This window comes from Gordionus sp. m RMFG-2023, chromosome 1, assembly GCF_954871325.1.
Source record: "Gordionus sp. m RMFG-2023 chromosome 1, tfGorSpeb1-WG-v2, whole genome shotgun sequence".
NCBI classification, from domain to species: domain Eukaryota; kingdom Metazoa; phylum Nematomorpha; class Gordioida; order Chordodea; family Parachordodidae; genus Gordionus; species Gordionus sp. m RMFG-2023.
Genome location: NC_088775.1, coordinates 31315993 through 31341548, shown reverse-complemented (window position 1 = coordinate 31341548; position 25556 = coordinate 31315993). Strand labels below are relative to the sequence as shown.

At 26.4% G+C, this 25556-nt stretch overlaps 1 protein-coding gene across 1 annotated transcript; it reads left to right on the top strand.

The window, feature by feature from the left end:
* Positions 1-14430: 14430 nt before the first annotated feature.
* On the top strand, positions 14431-16990 carry LOC135924185 (uncharacterized). Its single transcript, XM_065459233.1, has 3 exons — positions 14431-15940; positions 16003-16250; positions 16322-16990. The coding sequence occupies exons 1-3, from the start codon at positions 14431-14433 to the stop codon at positions 16988-16990; spliced, it is 2427 nt and encodes an 808-aa protein (XP_065315305.1).
* The last annotated feature ends 8566 nt before the right edge of the window (positions 16991-25556 follow it).

Genomic DNA, 25556 nt, shown 5'->3' with positions numbered 1-25556 from the left:
CGTTAATTATCATGAGAAAAAGATTCGACCCACATTGTGATGATATAGCTCTGTGAATGTTGAACTACATGATAGATGCATACGATTTCCGCAAATGTAGTTGCATCTGTATTATTTATTATTTTTGAGAATATTTTAGTATTGCAATCGATGTAGATATACTTCCCTGTACTGACTTATATGAATGAAAGATTTATTATTGGATTAAAATAAAACAGAATAGAAAGAAAACTAGACATGTTTTTCGAATAAATATTTAATATTTATTTTAAAAATATAAAAATAATCAATGTAATATTTTTAATCACCACAATATCCAATTTTTCCTATGATACTTTCCTATCCCACAAATATTCCAAGGCTAATCTTCCAAGAAAATATATATTTAGCAGACCAAATTCAAATAATTTAAAATATTATGACTAAATTATTAAAATTTATATTTTAAACATTTTTTATATACATATAATATAAAGTATCTAATAAAGTTCCTTTACTTATCATTTGTTTTTCTTAAGACGCTTAAACATCTAAACATAAGTAAAATTTTTAAAGAATTCTAGCTAAAAAGTTACATTATGATATTAATAAAATAGTAAATATAGAGTAAAATATAACTTAGAAATCCAGACTATTAGGCATCCTTTCCAAGATTTTTCTTAAGGCTAACATCTTAAACGTAATTTTAAATATAATTATATCATTGAACTCAAAATTTAATTTATTATCCAAAGCCGCTTAGATGTATTTTTTTACGTTTCCCGTTCAAAAAATAAATTGTCGTGAAAGCATTTTAGATAGGAAAGGTTAACATCTTAAACGTAATTTTGAATATTATTATATCATTGAACTCAGAATTTAGTTTCCTATCCTAAACCGCTTAGATGTATTTTTTTACGTTTTCGGTTCAAAAAATAATTGTTTTGTCGCGTCAGCATTTTAGAAGGGAAAGGCTAACATCTTAAACGTAATTTTGAATATTATTATATCATTGAACTCAGAATTTAGTTTCCTATCCAAAACCGCTTAGATGTATTTTTTTACGTTTCCGGTTCACAAAATAAATCTTGTGGCGAAAGACATTTATAGGGGAAAGGCTAACATTTTAAAAGTAATTTTGAATATATTTATATCATTGAACTCAGAATTTAGTTTTCTATCCAGAACCGCTTAGATGTATTTTTTTACGTTTCCCGTTCAAAAAATAAATTGTCGTGAAAGCATTTTAGATAGGAGAGGTTAACATCTTAAACGTAATTTTGAATATTATTATATCATTGAACTCAGAATTTAGTTTCCTATCCAAAACCGCTTAGATGTATTTTTTTACGTTTCCCGTTCAAAAAATAAATTGTCGTGAAAGCATTTTAGATAGGAAAGGTTAACATCTTAAACGTAATTTTGAATATTATTATATCATTGAACTCAGAATTTAGTTTTCTATCCAAAACCGCTTAGATGTATTTTTTTACGTTTCCCGTTCAAAAAATAAATTGTCGTGAAAGCATTTTAGATAGGAGAGGTTAACATCTTAAACGTAATTTTGAATATTATTATATCATTGAACTCAGAATTTAGTTTCCTATCCAAAACCGCTTAGATGTGATTTTTTACGTTTCCCGTTCAAAAAATAAATTGTCGTGAAAGCATTTTAGATAGGAGAGGTTAACATCTTAAACGTAATTTTGAATATTATTATATCATTGAACTCAGAATTTAGTTTCCTATCCAAAACCGCTTAAATGTATTTTTTTACGTTTCCCGTTCAAAAAATAAATTGTCGTGAAAGCATTTTAGATAGGAAAGGCTAACATCTTAAACGTAATTTTGAATATTATTATATCATTGAACTCAGAATTTAGTTTTCTATCCAAAACCGCTTAGTTGTATTTTTTTTACGTTTCCGGTTCATAAAACAAATTTTTTGTCGCGAAAGCATTTTAGATCGGAAAGGCTAACATCTTAAACGTAATTTTGAATATTATTATATCATTGAACTCAGAATTTAGTTTCCTATCCAAAACCGCTTAGATGTATTTTTTTACGTTTCCTGTTCAAAAAATAAATTTTTTGTCGTGAAAGCATTTTAGATAGGAAAGGTTAACATCTTAAACGTAATTTTGAATATTATTATATCATTGAACTCAGAATTTAGTTTTCTATCCAAAACCGCTTAGATGTATTTTTTTACGTTTTCGGTTCAAAAAATAATTGTTTTGTCGTGTCAGCATTTTAGAAGGGAAAGGCTAACATCTTAAACGTAATTTTGAATATTATTATATCATTGAACTCAGAATTTAGTTTCCTATCCAAAACCGCTTAGATGTATTTTTTTACGTTTCACGTTCAAAAAATAAATTTTTTGTCGTGAAAGCATTTTAGATAGGAAAGGTTAACATCTTAAACGTAATTTTGAATATTATTATATCATTGAACTCAGAATTTAGTTTTCTATCCAAAACCGCTTAGATGTATTTTTTTACGATTCCGGTTCATAAAACAAATTTTTTGTCGCGAAAGCATTTTAGATCGGAAAGGCTAACATCTTAAATGTAATTTTAAATATTATTATATCATTGAACTCAGAATTTAGTTTTCTATCCAAAACCGCTTAGATGTATTTTTTTACGTTTTCGGTTCAAAAAATAATTGTTTTGTCGCGTCAGCATTTTAGAAGGGAAAGGCTAACATCTTAAACGTAATTTTGAATATTATTATATCATTGAACTAAGAATTTAGTTTTCTATCCAAAACCGCTTAGATGTATTTTTTTACGTTTCCGGTTCATAAAATAATTGTTTTGTCGCGTTAGCATTTTAGAAGGGAAAGGCTAACATCTTAAACGTAATTTTGAATATTATTATATCATTGAACTCAGAATTTAGTTTCCTATCCAAAACCGCTTAAATGTATTTTTTTACGTTTCCCGTTCAAAAAATAAATTGTCGTGAAAGCATTTTAGAAGGGAAAGGTTAACATCTTAAACGTAATTTTGAATATTATTATATCATTGAACTCAGAATTTAGTTTTCTATCCAAAACCACTTAGATGTTTTTTTTTACGTTTCCCGTTCAAAAAATAAATTGTCGTGAAAGCATTTTAGATAGGAGAGGTTAATATCTTAAACGTAATTTTGAAAATTATTATATCAATGAACTAAGAATTTAGTTTCCTATCCAAAACCACTTAGATGTATTTTTTTACGTTTCCCGTTCAAAAAATAAATTGTCGTGAAAGCATTTTAGATAGGAAAGGTTAACATCTTAAACGTAATTTTGAATATTATTATATCATTGAACTAAGAATTTAGATATCTATCCAAAACCGCTTAGATGTATTTTTTTACGTTTCCCGTTCAAAAAATAAATTGTCGTGAAAGCATTTTAGATAGGAGAGGTTGACATCTTAAACGTAATTTTGAATATTATTATATCATTGAACTCAGAATTTAGTTTCCTATCCAAAACCACTTAGATGTATTTTTTTACGTTTCCCATTCAAAAAATAAATTGTCGTGAAAACATTTTAGAAGGGAAAGGTTAACATCTTAAACGTAATTTTGAATATTATTATATCATTGAACTCAGAATTTAGTTTTCTATCCAAAACCGCTTAGATGTATTTTTTTACGTTTCCCGTTCAAAAAATAAATTGTCGTGAAAGCATTTTAGATAGGAGAGGTTAATATCTTAAACGTAATTTTGAATATTATTATATCATTGAACTCAGAATTTAGTTTCCTATCCAAAACCACTTAGATGTATTTTTTTACGTTTCCCATTCAAAAAATAAATTGTCGTGAAAACATTTTAGAAGGGAAAGGTTAACATCTTAAACGTAATTTTGAATATTATTATATCATTGAACTCAGAATTTAGTTTCCTATCCTAAACCCCTTAGATGTATTTTTTTACGTTTCCGGTTCATAAAATAATTGTTTTGTCGCGTTAGCATTTTAGAAGGGAAAGGCTAACATCTTAAACGTAATTTTGAATATTATTATATCATTGAACTCAGAATTTAGTTTTCTATCCAAAACCGCTTAGATGTATTTTTTTACGTTTCCGGTTCATAAAATAATTGTTTTGTCGCGTTAGCATTTTAGAAGGGAAAGGCTAACATCTTAAACGTAATTTTGAATATTATTATATCATTGAACTCAGAATTTAGTTTTCTATCCAAAACCGCTTAGATGTATTTTTTTACGTTTCCCGTTCAAAAAATAAATTGTCGTGAAGGCATTTTAGATAGGAGAGGTTAACATCTTAAACGTAATTTTGAATATTATTATATCATTGAACTCAGAATTTAGTTTCCTATCCAAAACCACTTAGATGTATTTTTTTACGTTTCCCATTCAAAAAATAAATTGTTGTGAAAGCATTTTAGAAGGGAAAGGCTAACATCTTAAACGTAATTTTGAATATTATTATATCATTGAACTCAGAATTTAGTTTCCTATCCAAAACCACTTAGATGTATTTTTTTACGTTTCCGGTTCATAAAACAAATTTTTTGTCGTGAAAGCATTTTAGATAGGAAAGGCTAACATCTTAAACGTAATTTTGAATATTATTATATCATTGAACTAAGAATTTAGTTTTCTATCCAAAACCGCTTAGATGTATTTTTTTACGTTTCCGGTTCATAAAATAATTGTTTTGTCGCGTCAGCATTTTAGAAGGGAAAGGCTAACATCTTAAACGTAATTTTGAATATTATTATATCATTGAACTCAGAATTTAGTTTCCTATCCAAAACCGCTTAAATGTATTTTTTTACGTTTCCCGTTCAAAAAATAAATTGTCGTGAAAGCATTTTAGATAGGAGAGGTTAATATCTTAAACGTAATTTTGAATATTATTATATCATTGAACTCAGAATTTAGATATCTATCCAAAACCGCTTAGATGTATTTTTTTACGTTTCCCGTTCAAAAAATAAATTGTCGTGAAAGCATTTTAGATAGGAGAGGTTAACATCTTAAACGTAATTTTGAATATTATTATATCATTGAACTCAGAATTTAGTTTCCTATCCAAAACCACTTAGATGTATTTTTTTACGTTTCCCATTCAAAAAATAAATTGTCGTGAAAACATTTTAGAAGGGAAAGGTTAACATCTTAAACGTAATTTTGAATATTATTATATCACTGAACTCAGAATTTAGTTTTCTATCCAAAACCGCTTAGATGTATTTTTTTACGTTTCCCGTTCAAAAAATAAATTGTCGTGAAAGCATTTTAGATAGGAGAGGTTAACATCTTAAACGTAATTTTGAATATTATTATATCATTGAACTCAGAATTTAGTTTCCTATCCAAAACCACTTAGATGTATTTTTTTACGTTTCCCATTCAAAAAATAAATTGTTGTGAAAGCATTTTAGAAGGGAAAGGCTAACATCTTAAACGTAATTTTGAATATTATTATATCATTGAACTCAGAATTTAGTTTCCTATCCAAAACCGCATAAATGTATTTTTTTACGTTTCCCATTCAAAAAATAAATTGTCGTGAAAGCATTTTAGAAGGGAAAGGTTAACATCTTAAACGTAATTTTGAATATTATTATATCATTGAACTCAGAATTTAGTTTCCTATCCAAAACCGCTTAAATGTATTTTTTTACGTTTCCCATTCAAAAAATAAATTGTCGTGAAAGCATTTTAGAAGGGAAAGGTTAACATCTTAAACGTAATTTTGAATATTATTATATCATTGAACTCAGAATTTAGTTTCCTATCCTAAACCCCTTAGATGTATTTTTTTACGTTTCCGGTGTAAAAAAAAATTTTTTGTCGTGAAAGCATTTTAGATAGGAAAGGTTAACATCTTAAACGTAATTTTGAATATTATTATATCATTGAACTCAGAATTTAGTTTCCTATCCAAAACCGCTTAGATGTATTTTTTTACGTTTCCGGTTCATAAAACAAATTTTTTGTCGCGAAAGCATTTTAGATCGGAAAGGCTAACATCTTAAATGTAATTTTAAATAATATTATATCATTGAACTCAGAATTTAGTTTTCTATCCAAAACCGCTTAGATGTATTTTTTTACTTTTCGGTTCAAAATATAATTGTTTTGTCGCGTCAGCATTTTAGAAGGGAAAGGCTAACATCTTAAACGTAATTTTGAATATTATTATATCATTGAACTAAGAATTTAGTTTTCTATAACCGCTTAGATGTATTTTTTTACGTTTCCGGTTCATAAAATAATTGTTTTGTCGCGTCAGCATTTTAGAAGGGAAAGGCTAACATCTTAAACGTAATTTTGAATATTATTATATCATTGAACTCAGAATTTAGTTTCCTATCCAAAACCGCTTAAATGTATTTTTTTACGTTTCCCGTTCAAAAAATAAATTGTCGTGAAAGCATTTTAGAAGGGAAAGGTTAACATCTTAAACGTAATTTTTAATATTATTATATCATTGAACTCAGAATTTAGTTTTCTATACAAAACCACTTAGATGTTTTTTTTTACGTTTCCCGTTCAAAAAATAAATTGTCGTGAAAGCATTTTAGATAGGAGAGGTTAATATCTTAAACGTAATTTTGAAAATTATTATATCATTGAACTAAGAATTTAGTTTCCTATCCAAAACCACTTAGATGTATTTTTTTACGTTTCCCGTTCAAAAAATAAATTGTCGTGAAAGCATTTTAGATAGGAAAGGTTAACATCTTAAACGTAATTTTGAATATTATTATATCATTGAACTTAGAATTTAGATATCTATCCAAAACCGCTTAGATGTATTTTTTTACGTTTCCCGTTCAAAAAATAAAATGTCGTGAAAGCATTTTAGATAGGAGAGGTTAACATCTTAAACGTAATTTTGAATATTATTATATCATTGAACTCAGAATTTAGTTTCCTATCCAAAACCACTTAGATGTATTTTTTACGTTTCCCATTCAAAAAATAAATTGTCGTGAAAACATTTTAGAAGGGAAAGGTTAACATCTTAAACGTAATTTTGAATATTATTATATCATTGAACTCAGAATTTAGTTTTCTATCCAAAACCGCTTAGATGTGTTTTTTTACGTTTCCCGTTCAAAAAATAAATTGTCGTGAAAGCATTTTAGATAGGAGAGGTTAACATCTTAAACGTAATTTTGAATATTATTATATCATTGAACTCAGAATTTAGTTTCCTATCCAAAACCACTTAGATGTATTTTTTTACGTTTCCCATTCAAAAAATAAATTGTCGTGAAAACATTTTAGAAGGGAAAGGTTAACATCTTAAACGTAATTTTGAATATTATTATATCATTGAACTCAGAATTTAGTTTTCTATCCAAAACCGCTTAGATGTATTTTTTTACGTTTCCCGTTCAAAAAATAAATTGTCGTGAAGGCATTTTAGATAGGAGAGGTTAACATCTTAAACGTAATTTTGAATATTATTATATCATTGAACTCAGAATTTAGTTTCCTATCCAAAACCACTTAGATGTATTTTTTTACGTTTCCCATTCAAAAAATAAATTGTTGTGAAAGCATTTTAGAAGGGAAAGGCTAACATCTTAAACGTAATTTTGAATATTATTATATCATTGAACTCAGAATTTAGTTTCCTATCCAAAACCGCTTAGATGTATTTTTTTACGTTTCCGGTTTATAAAACAAATTTTTTGTCGCGAAAGCATTTTAGATCGGAAAGGCTAACATCTTAAATGTAATTTTAAATATTATTATATCATTGAACTCAGAATTTAGTTTTCTATACAAAACCGCTTAGATGTATTTTTTTACGTTTTCGGTTTAAAAAATAATTGTTTTGTCGCGTCAGCATTTTAGAAGGGAAAGGCTAACATCTTAAATGTAATTTTAAATATTATTATATCATTGAACTCAGAATTTAGTTTTCTATCCAAAACCGCTTAGATGTATTTTTTTACGTTTTCGGTTCAAAAAATAATTGTTTTGTCGCGTCAGCATTTTAGAAGGGAAAGGCTAACATCTTAAACGTAATTTTGAATATTATTATATCATTGAACTAAGAATTTAGTTTTCTATCCAAAACCGCTTAGATGTATTTTTTTACGTTTCCGGTTCATAAAATAATTGTTTTGTCGCGTCAGCATTTTAGAAGGTAAAGGCTAACATCTTAAACGTAATTTTGAATATTATTATATCATTGAACTAAGAATTTAGTTTTCTATCCAAAACCGCTTAGATGTATTTTTTTACGTTTTCGGTTCAAAAAATAATTGTTTTGTCGCGTCAGCATTTTAGAAGGGAAAGGCTAACATCTTAAACGTAATTTTGAATATTATTATATCATTGAACTAAGAATTTAGTTTTCTATCCAAAACCGCTTAGATGTATTTTTTTACGTTTTCGGTTCAAAAAATAATTTTGTCGCGTCAGCATTTTAGAAGGGAAAGGCTAACATCTTAAACGTAATTTTGAATATTATTATATCATTGAACTCAGAATTTAGTTTTCTATCCAAAACCGCTTAGATGTATTTTTTTACGTTTCCGGTTCATAAAATAATTGTTTTGTCGCGTCAGCATTTTAGAAGGTAAAGGCTAACATCTTAAACGTAATTTTGAATATTATTATATCATTGAACTCAGAATTTAGTTTCCTATCCAAAACCGCTTAGATGTATTTTTTTACGTTTCCCATTCAAAAAATAAATTGTTGTGAAAGCATTTTAGAAGGGAAAGGCTAACATCTTAAACGTAATTTTGAATATTATTATATCATTGAACTCAGAATTTAGTTTCCTATCCAAAACCGCTTAGATGTATTTTTTTACGTTTCCGGTTTATAAAACAAATTTTTTGTCGCGAAAGCATTTTAACTCACAGTTAATATGACAGGAAGTCGCATTTTTTTCTATATTTCTTTATCAATTTTTTACCAATTGTGAATAATACATATATTATGAAAAGTAACAATAACGCAAATAAATGACCAATTAAATCAAATTTATCAAACCTCTAGAGCTTTATAATACAAATCATTGCGGAACGAAACTTGCTAAAAACATTATGCCTATTATTATAATTAAAATTAAATAACATCTCTTAGAATTTTAGTAGCACTGCGTTGTGTTTAATTTTTATTTTAAATGTATATATAAAAATATTTTTTTTTTACCTTTGGGTTTTGGTAACCACAATTACCAAGGATAAGTATCCTGATCAATTCGGTCGATATCTTGCTCCTGTATATAACACTTCTTACTATCTTAATATCTAATTTAACTACAGGAATTATTTTTAATTAAAAATTTTTTATTTCCAAAATAATTCCATAATAATTTCAAATTTTTATATAAATTTAATAATGATCGAAAATTTTACATCATAGAAAAAAAATATAATTTCCCATATAATAATAATCATATTATTTATTATTATTTTGACGATTGTTATAATTATTTATTAAAAATTATGCAAGGCTACGTAAACTAAGGCCCTAATTGAAGAATTTAAGCCATCGAGTGATCGATTTCATCTTAATTACAAATTTTTAAAATTACTATAAATTAAAAATAAAAATCTCATTAGCTCGATTGCTCAAACGCTCCAATTAGATCCCAATCTTAACCTTAAATACAAAAATAATAAAAAAATCAAATGCAGTTTATTTAAAAAAAAAAAAGATTAATATTAATAAAAATAAAGATGGAATGTATGAATGTTAATAAAACTCTAACCATCTCATGTAAATTCAGTGTCTCCGTCTCCATATTTTATCAAAGGTTAGCATGGGCGTAGCCAGGGGGGGGGTAAGGGGAAATTCCCACCCCCTTCAGAAATTTATCACTTTTTATGAATATCATTTTAAGCTAATAAAAAATATCCCCCTTAGTCCTCCCCCCACTCCCTGACCACCAAAAATGTATGCATATATCTTAAACAATAATTTGAAAGAAAGAATGTAAAAGTTGATATTTTTTTATAAAACTATTCATCATAATTTATACATTTTTGGAAAAAAGCATTTATATATAAAAAAAAGTGAACCAAAAATGTTTTTTAAGAAATGGAATATAAGCCAAAGATAAGTCTTAATACAAAAGTGAAATGTATTATAATATAAAATTACTAAATAATATAATATATCAAATATAGTTTTTTATAAGTGAGTAATTTTAATTTATTTATTTTATAAAAGTAAAATATAATTATAAAACTATTGATAAAATTAAATCATAAATTAAATAAAAAAATTAAAGCACAATAACAGTGGAATATTATATGTCGTAGATTTACAGTATATCTAATTTTATCAATTATCATATGACAATCAGATAATTTTTACCAATATAGCAAATTATATATTTTGCAGAAAACTATAAAATATTGATAAGGACATCAGAAAATATCTTTTACAGGGACATTGTGGGATGAATAATATGAATATTAATTTTTAACTAGTAGAAAACCCGTCAAAAATGACGGGGAATGAGATTTTTATTCATTTTTTACGATAGATGTCATGCCAGGTCCAAGCTCAGAATATTAGGAAGCATATAATTATAAAAAAGTTTATCAAGCCCAGCTCAACCCTTAATAATTTATAAAAGATAATGTCAGGTGCAAGCTAATATTGATTTTGAGGTTCCAAGCCCAGTCGTATCCAATATAATTTTGTTCCCACCTCGGAGATAGTTAAATTTTTAATTGATTTATCAAGGGGAAATATCTGATTTACCAATTAGTCTAAGATGTAAAAAAAAACATGCGAATTCCGTATTAAGGGAAACTGGGAAGGCCTGGGCAAACCACTTATCAGAGAATCATGACAAATAAAATAAAAATAACTGACTCTTATACTTTTTGGTAAAATGATCAATTAAAATTATATATAAAAAATAAATTGTTGTTTATTATATAAGGTTATTGTAGCTTTTCGGATAAATTTAATGTATGTCTTGCATTTCCCAAATTATTTGTCTATAATTTTATGTTAAGTAAAAAAAATGCTATCTATTTAAATTACAAAAATGCCATTAAACACTAATGAAACTTATATGCAAATTATATATATATATTTTTTAAGAAAATATTTTTTATTGACATATAAATTTAGGCTAATTTTTTAAAAAAATAATGAGGAATAATTATTATGTTGTGTATTTGATAAAATTAAGAGCAAATCCTTGTTGACATTTTTATTTTTGATGGAAAAGGGACAAAATAAATCTGGAAGGTCGTCTGGAGAGGAAATAATTAATGTACAATTTCATATCATTTAGGCGTGTAGATGAAAGTAATGACGGATTACCAAAGCAGTGAACAAAACACATAGGTCCTGATAAAGATGAGGCATATGCTTATGCCTTGGGATACTGGTAAAAGAAAAACGCAAAATGATATTTCTGTCAATTTCAGCATTGGTAGCCCTTCTAAAATAGAACCATGAACGACAAGGTTAACTCAACCATAAAAAGGTAGTAAGAATTGTTATAAAGGCCACGACAGAATTACTGCATATTTTTCCATTAATAAAGTTGATGAAAATGGCCGTACTGCACAACCACGTTTGAACATTCTTCCAAATAATCATGAAAGTTTCTCAGAGAATCGGATAAAGTAATATTTATAATAACTCCTAGTGAAGTGAATAATAGTACGGAATTGAATGCTTATATTTGTTATAAAGTAGGCAGAGGTGGCATAGGGATTGTGGTAGTGGTGATAGAAATATCATTTGGAGACAACTGGGTGAAAATAAAATAAACATATAAATATAAAACATAAGATAAAAAAAACAAAATAAACCTCCAGAGGAGTTAATTTCAAGCGTAGTTCTTTATTATTTTGTCTACCAGTAACTCTAGAACGGGCAAGGCGTTTGTTTATTCGTTATCATTTTCTTTGCTTATCTTTAATAGATTCATCATGTTTTGTAGCAATGTGAGGGATTAAGGTTGGGTTAGCCTAGACAAATAAAGAAATTAGGCAAAAATATAAATAAATATTATTATTGAAATAAAACGAACATTAAAATACTCTAAACAAGTAGATGGGTCAATATTAGATGCATATATCTAGTAGTTGGAGGGATATTATCAGAAAAATTTGGGGGGAGGGGGGACTTATCAAGCCTATTTTGATATTCTAAGGTTTATTTCATTTGTTCATTACTAATGGCTGATATATCAATATTTGAACAAATATAAAGAGGAAATAAGATGGGGATAGTTTTCTAAAGTAAAAAAAATAATTCTCAAGTTAATTTTATAAGGTAGGAATAAAATAAAATACCATTCGGAGGGATCAATTGGCAAACTTAAAAAAAAAATAGGATCCTTGTGAATAAGTATAGAATAATCTAATAAATATATAAATACCGTATGTATATTTTTTGGAATAAATATAAAATCATAAAAATAGAAAAATAGAAAACCTCGTTTAGTATTTTTTATTGAAAGAATAAAAAGGAGTATTTTTAAAAAAGGTAGGAACTTTAAGAATAAATATATATTTTAAATAGGCATATTCAAAAACGAATTCGAATCGAATAGTGCATTATTCATATTCGATTCATTTAAACGAATCGAATAAAATTTACTTTTTAAATTCGTACGAATAATAATATCTACTATTTGTATTCGATTCAAATTATTCGAAATATTCGAATAATTCGAATTAATTTTTTTAATAAAATAAATCATACTCAAATATATTGACAAATTTTTTTATTACAAATTTGATTTTTAAACAAAAAAAATTATAATAATATGTAATCAATAATCTGATAATAAATAATATATAATCAAGTTATAAACAAAATTAAAATGTATTATTATTAATTTAATTTTTAATTTAAGCCAATTTTTAAGGCAAAGAGTTTTTCTTATATTTTCTTTATATGATATGCGGTTTTTTGGCAATAAATTAGTTCCAACTGAGAAAAGCCTTTCACAAGCAGTTGATGTTCCTTGTATAGATAGATAATCCTTTGCCATTTTCGAGAGTATGGGGATCCGATATGCATTCGCCTTTCATCACATTAACGCGTCAGTATCACTCTTTGCTCTTGGTTCACTCAGATAAAAATCTATTTCACACAGTTGAATATTATTTTGTTTAAAAACAATGTCTAGCCTGTTTTGTTGAATTTCATTCTTATTTGTTTGACAGTTATAATTATGAGCTTATAAAATAAAATCATATTTAAATGGGGGTAAATTAAATATCTGTATATCTATTGTAAATCTCTTTAAATTAGTCCATTAACTTGGATATATCAATATCATAATCGACAGATATTGATTTAAAATATTCTATTTTAAGCCAGGGATCTAATATTGTGGTTATTATTGTATCATCGGCAGTTAAATTATAATAGCCCAACAATTTATCACATGCTACTTTGAAACTATTGTTAGAGGATTTATAGAAACCAGGTTTTTCATTTTTTAGATGTTCAAGAATTAAAATATAATAAGGTATAACCAAATTATAAGTAGGATAATTCTCCCCACATACCATATTTGTAGTTTTATATAAAGGCAATAGGATAGCTTTAATTTTCATAAGATCCTCCCATTCTTCCTATATGTTATCAAAGTATATTATTACCTAATTATAAATTTTAGTTTACATCTGATATTTGTTTTTCTTGAATAATTTTAATATTAGTTATTACTTCATTAACTAATTTTGTTATAGCAGGCTTTAACAATAAGCCCCTTTCAATAATTTGGTAGGTGCTATTTCACCTTATTTCACAATCCAATTTTGGTTTTTAAAAATTTAGGGGAGGATGTAGGGAACTACATATATTTTTTAATAAATTTAATTTTTTAGGGGAATCACAAATCATTCTAATAATGTTTCTTAGTTTTAGAATTGAAGGATCTAAAATTTTTAAAATTTCTTTGGATATTAAATTAATTACATGTGCAAAGCATCGGATGTGCCCTATTTTTATTAATGGATATTTTAAAGAAAATGTATCAATAAATGTTTTATTATTAGTTGCTATCTAAAGTTATATAAATATTTTTCTCTAAATTATAATTTTTAATTATTTTAACAAAGGCTTTAAATATATTTTCACCTGAATGTGTTTCATTTATTGGACTTAGTGTTGCGTAATCGGCTAAAAACTACGCCTAAGCCTAATAAGGCTAAGCCTAAAAATCGGCTAAAAAATCGGCTAAGCCTATATAAATCTGCTAAAATTAAATTAGTCAAAATTCTGCATAGATGCTTAGTATTAATTATTATTTATTTATTTTAGTAAAATAATTTATTTTATTTATTTATTATTATCAACTAAACATGATATGATTTAATATTTTTTATTTATATTATTATATTTTGAAATGAAAATAAATTTATTTATTTGATGTTATTTTAATAAAAAAAATAATATGCTGCTATATTGTAAAATTTTTTTTTATTTTTTTTTTGTTTATTCCTTAATTCGCATGCCCCCAGTTCTTTCTAGGATCCCTATAGCCGCCCGAGAGTCTATCTCAAGGTTCCTCACGTCACTTATAAATAATTTGAATTCGGATTTCTCCTCACTACCCTTATGGTTAGACCTGGTTAGTTTTTGTTTTCGAGTCCTAGTTAAACCCAAAAATAAAATAAATAACTTATCTGCCTTAATTAAGGAAAAAGTTTCCAATTTTGGAAATACAATTATCGATGAATTTTCTCCTTCTTACGCTTTAAACCCCAACTCCTTCCGTCACAAATTGATCTCCGAAAAATTAGATCTTGGAGATATTAGCGGTGCGGCCCGAATATTGTCTTCCGATGACTCTATTTCACCTATCAACGTTACCATATTTAAACAACTTCTTGAAAAACATCCACGAGCGTCCCCTTTTAACATCCACCCGCATGCCTCCTCCCCTATTCCCTTTACCTGTGACGAAGTACTTAAGTGCTTAAAGTCCTTTAGAAAAGGGACGACAGGTGGGTTGGACGGCTTCCGACCTGGTTTCTTTGTGGAGCTAATTCAATGCTCTGATAGTGGTTTCATCGACCCTTTGTTGAAAGCATTAACCGAACTGTGCAATAATATCCTCGTACGCGAAGTTCCCCTTTGCATTCGTCCAATTATTTTTGGCGCCCGTCTTGTCTCCTTGACCAAACCGGATGGCGGCGTTAGACCCATAGCCATAAGGTCATTCTTTCGTCGTTTAGTCGCCAAGGCTATTGTAAATAGGATTCGGCCTAAGGCCAGTTCCTTCTTATTTCCTTCACAGTTAGGATTTGGAGTGAGAGGTGGGTGTGAAGTGGCCTCACATGTTGCGCGTATTTTTATAAATACTGAGGCCGATAAGGTTTTCTGCAAGTTAGACTTCAGAAATGCCTTCAACACCATCCATAGGAGGGCATTCTTACCATCTTTTTTACACCATTTCCCAAAATATGGGAATTTCCTTAATTCCTGTTATGGATTCCCTTCGTTACTCAAATTCGGGGAATTTTCCATATCTTCCGAAGAGGGGATACAGCAAGGTGATCCTCTAGGCCCCCTGCTCTTTACTATTGGGATTCATGATTTGATCAAAAATTTAAAGTCTAATTTCCAATTAGACCTTAATTTATGGTATCTCGACGATGGCTCTTTTGGCGGTTCTTTATCCAATGTTATGTCGGCCATAGAGTACGTTGAAATGGAAGCCTCGAAAATTGGTCTTTCCCTAAATAGGAAAAAGTGTGAAATTTCCTCCCTCAACAATAAGGATTTTATTCCTCCCTTAGATTTTACAATCATTCCGCACGAGGAACTCTGTCTTTTAGGTTCCCCTATCGGTTTTTCAACCTCCTTTTGTCAAAAAACTTTTGACGATTTGATCCAGTCCCTTTCCAATTCACTCAAGAATCTTCCTCATCTCCCCAAGCATCAGTTCTTCTTTCTCACCAAAAATGTCTTTTTCTACCTAAATTCTTACATTTATTTAAATCTTCCACCGTTTTCCAGTACAATACTCTCCTTAAGGTCTTCGAATTAAAATTTAAACATTTTATCGAATCCCTTTTAGGCTTAAATTTTTCCGATTTCAATTGGTCCCTCGCCTCTATGCCCGCTTACCGGGGTGGACTGGGATTGTCACCCCCCTTCCTTATGGCAATTGCGTGTTTTCTTTCATCTCGAATATCTTTCGCCGATTCTATTTCCTCGCTTATCGAGTTGGACGATCCCCTTCTATCTTCAGCTAAACAAGAGTGGCTTACTCTAATCACCCAAGGCTCCGAGCAGCCAATTTCCTGTCATCTAAAGAGCTTCCTGGTCCCTATGCTTCAATGCTCGTTTGAAAAACTTTGTATGTATCCTGAGCTAACTAACCTTCAACTGCTCAGAAACGCAAAAAAAACTCTAACGGCCATGAATGGCTAGACGCAATTCCGAGTGGTAAAAAGGAAACGTTACTCACAGACGATGAGTTTCAAACTGCCATTGGCCATAGGCTTGGTTGCTTTATCCCTTCTGTGGACACCTGTGCTGCCTGTCACAAACAGGTTGATCCTTTCTCTAGACATTGTTTCTCGTGCCTCAAAGTCAGTGGCCGTTTCCTGAGGCACGACAACCTTAATAGGTTAATCGGCAAAGCCTTGATTTCGGCCGGTTTCCCCAATAGCTTGGAGCCATTGGGTCTCCTAAATGCTGACGGTAAGCGCCCTGACGGCATGTCTTTAACGTCTTGGCACGGCGGCAAAAGACTTGTGTGGGACGTCTCTTGTGTTACCTTTCCGGCTAACGGAAATACCGACCCCTTGGAACTACAAGAAACCAATAAGATTAATAAATATAGATTCCTCCCTAACTCTTTTATATTTATTCCCCTAATTTTTAGCGTCCTTGGAAACCCCGGTCCCCAATCCCTAAAGTTCTTAAATCAATTGGGTAGAAGAATTTCGTTAAGGACAGGGGTTAAAAACGAGTCCCTATCTCTTAAACAAAAAGTCCAATTTGAAATCCTAAAGGGGAACTACAAATGTTTCTTCGAAACACTCCTATTTCACTCCTAGTTTATCAAATATAGTCATTTGTTTTATATTAAAAACTATTTTGTTAATTTATATATATTTTGCATCGCAACTATATTTAGATTTTAACCACAAAAAAAAATATTTTTTCGTTATAATTAAACGTTTATGTTTTAATATATATATATATTTTTTTTCCGAGTATGTACTATGTATAATTATAATTATATTTTACATGATAAAGTAAAAATTTCTTAAATAAAAATAAGAATATTATTTTTATTAATCAATAACTTATTTAAATATTCTTTTTAATATAATTTATTAGTGATTTTCACAATCTTCTTTATAAATACATCTTTTATTGAGGAATTATATTGTAAATTTTATTAGATAAATAAACAATCTTTTAGGTGAAATCTTTTATAATTTTTTTATCATTTTTTTAAAATTATCTATTTTTTATTAAATGAGGTGGATTTTATGAAACTTTTTTGATGATTTTATATGATCTTTTTAAGGATAATATTTTAATGTGACAATTGTCATAATCGTTATTTTATAGGTTTTTTGAATTTTTTTGAAGAAAATAGGTTAAAATAAGTATTAATAACATGTGTAAATATAAATTTAGTGAAGATGTACCAAAGAAAAGTGACAATTGTCATAATCGCTATTTTTAAAGTTTTTTGAATTTTTTTGACGACAATATGTTAAAATAAGTATTAATAACATGTTTAAATAAAAATTTAGTGAAGATGTACCATAGAAAAATGACAATTGTCATAATCGTTATTTTTAAAGTTTTTTGAATTTTTTTGAAGAAAATATGTTAAAATAAGTATTAAAAACATGTTTAAATAAAAATTTAGTGAAGATGTACCATAGAAAAGTGACAATTGTCATAATCGTTATTTTATACGTTTTTTGAATTTTTTTGAAGAAAATAGGTTAAAATAAGTATTAATAACATGTGTAAATATAAATTTAGTGACATTTGTCATAATCGTTATTTTATAAGTTTTTTGAATTTTTTTGAAGAAAATAGGTTAAAATAAGTATTAATAACATGTGTAAATATAAATTTAGTGAAGATGTACCAATGAAAAGTGACATTTGTCATAATCGTTATTTTTAAAGTTTTTTGAATTTTTTTGAAGAAAATATGTTAAAATAAGTAGTAAAAACATGTTTAAATAAAAATTTAGTGAAGATGTACCATAGAAAAGTGACAATTATCATAATCGTTATTTTATAAGTTTTTGGAATTTTTTTGGAGAAAATATGTTAAAATAAGTATTAAAAACATGTTTAAATAAAAATTTAGTGAAGATGTACCATAGAAAAGTGACAATTGTCATAATCGTTATTTTATACGTTTTTTGAATTTTTTTGAAGAAAATAGGTTAAAATAAGTATTAATAACATGTGTAAATATAAATTTAGTGAAGATGTACCAATGAAAAGTGACATTTGTCATAATCGTTATTTTATAAGTTTTTTGAATTTTTTTGAAGAAAATAGGTTAAAATAAGTATTAATAACATGTGTAAATATAAATTTAGTGAAGATGTACCAATGAAAAGTGACATTTGTCATAATCGTTATTTTTAAAGTTTTTTGAATATTTTTGAAGAAAATATGTTAAAATAAGTAATAAAAACATGTTTAAATAAAAATTTAGTGAAGATGTACCATAGAAAAGTGACAATTATCATAATCGTTATTTTATAAGTTTTTGGAATTTTTTTGAAGAAAATATGTTAAAATAAGTATTAAAAACATGTTTAAATAAAAATTTAGTGAAGATGAACCATAGAAAAGTGAAAATTGTCATAATCGTTATTTTATAAGTTTTTTGAATTTTTTTGAAGAAGATATGTTAAAATAAGTATTGATAACATGTTTAAATAAAATTTAGTGAAGATGTACCATAGAAAATTGACATTGTCATAATCGTTATTTTTAAAGATTTTTGAATTTTTTTGACGAAAATATGTTAAAATAAGTATTAATAACATGTGTAAACATAAATTTAGTGAAGATGTACCAAAGAAAAGTGACAATTGTCATAATCGTTATTCTTAAAGTTTTTTGAATTTTTTTGACGAAAATATTTAAAAATAAGTATATATAACATGTTTAAATAAAAATTTAGGGAAGATGTACTCTAGATAAGCGACAATTGTCATAATCATTATTTTTTAAGTTTTTTGTTTTTGTTGACGAAAATATGTTAAAATGAGTAATAATAACATGTTTAAATAAAAATTTAGTGAAGATGTACTATAGAAAAGTGACAATTGTCATAATTGTTATTTTTTAAATTTCTTTGATGTAAATGGGTAAAAATATAGATTGTAAAATTAAAATTGCCTGAGTATATGCCATAGAAAAACATATGGTAATAATAGATTCTTCCCCAAAAACAGGAGCAAATTGGCATTTTATTACATTTGTTCATCGGGTCAGAAATTAATATGCAAAATTTATATCATAATATCTAATCCTAAGTTAGAAATTATTATTTTTTTACCAATTTTCACCAGACAATCTTGTTTAAAATTTGGGTAAACTTTTTTTTCTATTTTAAAATCAATATCGATGCAAGTTAACTATTTTCGTCAAAAAAAATCAAAAAACTTTAAAAATAACGATTATGACAATTGTCGCTTATCTATAGTACATCTTCACTAAATTTTTATTTAAACATGTTATCAATACTTATTTTAAAATATCTTTGTCAATAAAATTCAAAAAACTTTAAAAATAACGATTATGACAATTGTCACTTTTCATTGGTACATCTTCACTAAATTTATATTTACACATGTTATTAATACTTATTTTAACAAATTTTCGTCAAAAAAATTTAAAAAACTTTAAAATTGACTATTATGACAATTGTCACTTTTCATTGGTACATCTTCACTAAATTTATATTTACACATGTTATTAATACTTATTTTAACAAATTTTCGTCAAAAAAATTTAAAAAACTTTAAAATTGACTATTATGACAATTGTCACTTTTCATTGGTACATCTTCACTAAATTTGTATTTACACATGTTATTAATACTTATTTTAACATACTTTCTTCAAAAAAATTCAAAAAACTTATAAAAGAACGATTATGACAATTGTCACATTAAAATATTATCCTTAAAAAGATCATATAAAATAACATCAAAAAAGTTTCATAAAATCCACCTCATTTAATAATAAATAGATAATTTTAAAAAAATGATAAAAGATTTCACCTAAAAGATTGTTTATTTATCTAATAAAATTTACAATATAATTCCTCAATAAAAGATGTATTTACAAAGAAGATTGTGAAAATCACTAATAAATTATATTATAAAGAATATTACATTTTTACAATATAGCAGCATATTATTTTTTTTATTAAAAAAACATCAAATAAATAAATTTATTTTCATTTCAAAATATAAATAAAAAATATTAAATCATATCATGTTTATTTTTGATAATAATAAAATATTTACATTAAATATAAATAAAATAAATTATTTTACTATGCAGAATTTTGACTAATTTATTTTAGCCAATTTTTAGGCTTAGCCCATTTTTAGGCTTAGTTAATTTTTAGGCTTAGCCGATTTTTAGGCTATACCTAATTAGGCTTAGCCGATTTTTCCACCTAAAATCTCGGCTAAGCCGTTTTTAGTCGGCTAAAATTAGCCGATTACGCAACACTTATTGGACTGACATCCAAAATTATGTTATTTATTTTAAAATTATCAATAAAATGGGCTGTTAGCCCTAAAAAAGGATGTGTGGGCTAGTCCAAATGTCAGATGAAAAATTAATCTGACTTTTATTTTTAGATATTATTTCCTTTACCAACTGTTCTTTTTCTGCAAATGTATTATACAGCAATTTAAGAGTATTGTAGCATATTGATTTTACAGAACAACAAGATCACTTATACAATTTTTAAAATAATTTGAATCAATAATTTTAAAAGGTATATTATTATTTATAAATAATTTTAATAAATTATTCTTAAAATTTTTTTTTTTGAAGAATTTGGTGTAGACTTTTTACTAAAGTGTGAATGAAACCTATTATAATGATTAATAAGAGGAGATGTTGTTTTGCCTTTACATTTTATAATACTCTTGCAATGATAGCAAGCAGTCTTTTCACCGTCTTTAACGATTTGATATTGATCCCATATGATTGCTCTCTTTTGTGAGGAAATTTTCTCATCTTCAACATCAATCATAATTTCATCAGAAGCATTCTCCTCTAACATAATTAGGCCAGCTAACAATAATTATTGTAGAGATGTAATATATTTTTATATACCTCTGGTTTGTGTAATTTTTAATATAATTTATTATGAGATTCAAAAAATGTGGCAAATAAAAATTTAAATTTTCACTTCAGAAATTTTTAAATTTGTGCTAGAATTTTTATAAACACAAACACATCACCTGTCAGGATTGGCAGGTCAACAAATAGAAATGACAATGTTAGATTTATTAAACAATTTATTAAATATTACAAATAATTCGTTTTATTCGAATCGAATAAATGATTATACGTATTCAGATAAAACAAATAATTTATTATTCGTATTCGTAATTATTCGATTAGATTCGAATTATTCGAATCGAATCGAATATTCTAATTATTTTTGAATAGGCCTAAATAAAAATAAATATTATAATATATAATTTTTAGAATAGATATAAAATCATATATAAAAATAATAATAATAAAAATAATGTACTATGTATATTTCTTTGAGCATTATACAAAATAATCAGCAGGAATAATAGAGCAATGGTGGATCCGACAAAATGATAAGCTTTTAAAAAGTAGGATCCTTAAAAATTGTTATATTAATTTAGTTAAATTTTAAAAATGTACTTTGTATAATTTTCAGTTAGACAAAATATTCATCAGAGATAAAAGGGCATAATGTGCGGTCCGACAAAATGGATAGCCTTAAAAATATGTAGGATGCTTAAAATAATATAAATTTATTTAAATTATAAAAAAATATTCGATTTTTTGGAATAGATATAAAATCATATATAAAATTATTTATAATAAAAATAATGTACTAAGTATATTATTTTATGCGTTATATAAAAATAATCAGCAGGGATAATACAATGGTGGATCCGACAAAATGGTATACTTTTAAAAAAGTAGGATCCTTAAAAATTATTATATTAATTTAGTTAAATATTAAAAATGTACTTTGTATATTTTCCAGTTAGTTAGACAAAATATTCATCAGAGATAAAAGGGCATATTGTGCGGCCCGGGAAAATGGATGGCCTTAAAAATAGGATGCTTAAAATAATATAAATTTATTTAAATTATAAAAAAATATTCGATTTTTTGGAATAGATATAAAATCATATATAAAATTATTTATAATAAAAATAATGTACTATGTAAATTTTTTTGTGTGTTATACAAAATAATCAGCAGGGATAATAGAGCAATGTGGATCCGACAAAATGGTATACTTTAAAAAAAGTAGGATCCTTAAAAATTGTTATATTAATTTAGTTAAATATTAAAAATGTACTTTGTATATTTTTCAGTTAGTTAGACAAAATTTTCGTCAGAGATAAAAGGACATATTGAGCGACCCGAGAAAATGGATAGCCTTAAAAATACGTAGGATGCTTAAATAATATATATTTATTTAAATTATAAAAAAATATTGGATTTTTTGTAATAGTTATAAAATCATATATAAAATTATTTATAATAAAAATAATGTACTATGTGAATTTTTTTGTGCGTTATACAAAATAATCAGCAGGGATAATGGAGCAATGGTGGATTCGACAAAATGGTATACTTTTAAAAAAGTAGGATCCTAAAAATTGTTATATTAATTTAGTTAAATATTAATAATGTACTTTGTATATTTTTCAGTTAGTTAGACAAAATATTCATCAGACATAAAATTATCATAAGACTAACATTTAACATTAAAAAATCCCAATATAGGTTCAAGCCCAAATATTTGGGAATAATTTCCAAGTATTCAAGATCTTAATAATTTAAAAAAAATTTCTCAAGCCCAGCTCAATTCCTAATAATTTTGAAAACCAAGCCAATATAAATATGAAATATATTTTTTAAGCCCAGTCCAACCCATAATAATTTTGAAAAAGTTTTCCCCAAGACCAGAGATATTAAATTTATAATTAATGAAGGGGAAATCTCTGATTTACCAATTAGTCTACAGGTAAAAGATATTTCTTTATAAAAATATTAACATAAGACTAACATACATTAAAAAATCCCAATATAGGTTCAAGCCTACAATATTTGGAAAAAATTTCCATGCATCCAAGATCTTAATAATTTAAAAAGATTTTCTCAAGCCCACCTCAATCTTTAATAATTTTGAAAACCAAGCCAATATTAATTATAAGAAATATTTTTTAAGCCCAGTCCAGTCCAACCCATAATAATTTTGAAACCAAGCCCAGAGATATTAAATTTATAATTAATGAAGGGGAAATCTCTGATTTACCAATTAGTCCACGGGTAAAATATATTTCTTTATAAAAATATTAACATAAGACTAACATTTAACAATAAAAAATCCCAATATAGGTTCAAGCCTACAATATTTGGAAAAAATTTCCAAGCATCCAAGATCTTAATAATTTAAAAAGATTTTCTCAAGCACATTTCAATCCCTAATAATTTTTGAGAACCAAGCCAATATTAATTTTGAGAAATATTTTTTAAGCCCAGTCCAACCCATAATAATTTTGAAAAAATTTTCCCAAGCTTAGAGATATTATAATTATAATTAATGAATGAGAAATCTCTGATTTACCAATTAATCTATGAGTTAACTCTTAATTTGTAATATTTAGTAAATAATGTATTACTTTGACAATTGGTTTTAATACTTGCATAGAAAACTTAAGTTATAGGATCATCTGTTTGTATAAAATAAATAAATAAAATCAACAAATAAAAAAACGTTACGATGACATGAAGCGATGACGTAGTGAGGACATCGGAAAATTATAATAAAGATATTATTTTTATTTAAAACAAATAGATGGCGTTAAAATTGAATGCAAATTGTTGCTATATTTATTATCAAGAGCATTGATTAGTAAAATTTGTTAAAATATTAACTGTAATATATTGTCTAACTGTCAAATATGTCTGTAATAGTGGAATTTTACTTAGTATTTTGTAACCAATTCTATATAATAGAGGAATATCAACTATTTGTCTACTTACTTTTTATAAATAAATTTCTTATACTTGTTTGGAATAAATTATTACCATGCTTTTATATTAATGTATTTACAAGTAATTTATTATATTTTATATAAACTAATAAAAATATATTTAATATTTGTATTTTTTTATTAAAATTAGCCTCCTATATTGTAAAAATATTTTATGACTATATATAGACTAAGGTATGGCGTATCCAGGATTTTCTTATAGGGGGGAAAAATTTTTTGGGGACTTCGCCTCCAAACCCCTTCTACCTGGCTATCGGCCAGCTTTCCCCCGGCGTTCGGCCGGATCTTATTTAGCTATTCTATTAAATTATGAATAATTTAATAATAATTATATTTCTATTTTTAACTATTGTTTACTAATTCGTGCTTATGGATAGGATATTACAAGCCTCTTTTTTATTATTTCAAGTTAGGTATATTATATTTAATAAAGTTTTTTTAAATGTAAAGGTTTATTTATGTGTAAAGTTGAAATAAAGTGTAATGTCATTTTTTTTAAATTTGCTTTAAAAACTAGCCTCAGCTTAAATTCTCATACAATATAAGTAGAATATAATTTTTTTTATTGAAAATACTAATAGTAGTTAAAAATATTGACTAGAAAATAATTAAATTAACAAGTTTTTTTTAACTTCTTATCAAATACAAGATTTTTAATTATTTCGTTTGTCTTTGGAACCAAATCTCTGTGTATATTTAACAGAGCTAACCCATTTAGCCGAGATTCAGTACTTCGTAAATATGTTTTCAACCTTCTCAAGTTGGAAAAAGTCCTTTCATTCGTACATGTTGTAATAGGCAAACATGCAAGAATATAAAACTACTTCGAAATATTAGGAAATTGAGCCAAGGTTTCTTTACACCGATTGAGCGCATCAATAGCATGCTCAGGTAAAATAGCTAAACGTATAAATATTTATACCACAATTCGAATTCACTGATTAAATTTATTTCATTATCAATCTCATAGGAATAAAATTTTTCTAAATATTTAATTTTACCAATAGTGGCATTAGAAAATGAAGAAGGATCTTTAGGTAATAAAACTTGAAGATTGCTAAAGACTTGTTTTTTATCTAAAACCCGTACTTTTATTTGCTATAAAAAAGTATCTAAGAATGGGATGAAAATGGATATTTTATAATATTCTTCAGTTGAGCCAATATTTATTTTCATCTCAATAATGGCCTAGGTGCTAGACGAGGTTTAATTAGTATTATATCATAAAATTAAGCCTTCGATTCAACGAATATTTATCTACATTCATTCTTATTGTATCTACCTGTTCATGTATATTTTCCAATGTTCCGCCAAATCAATAACTTG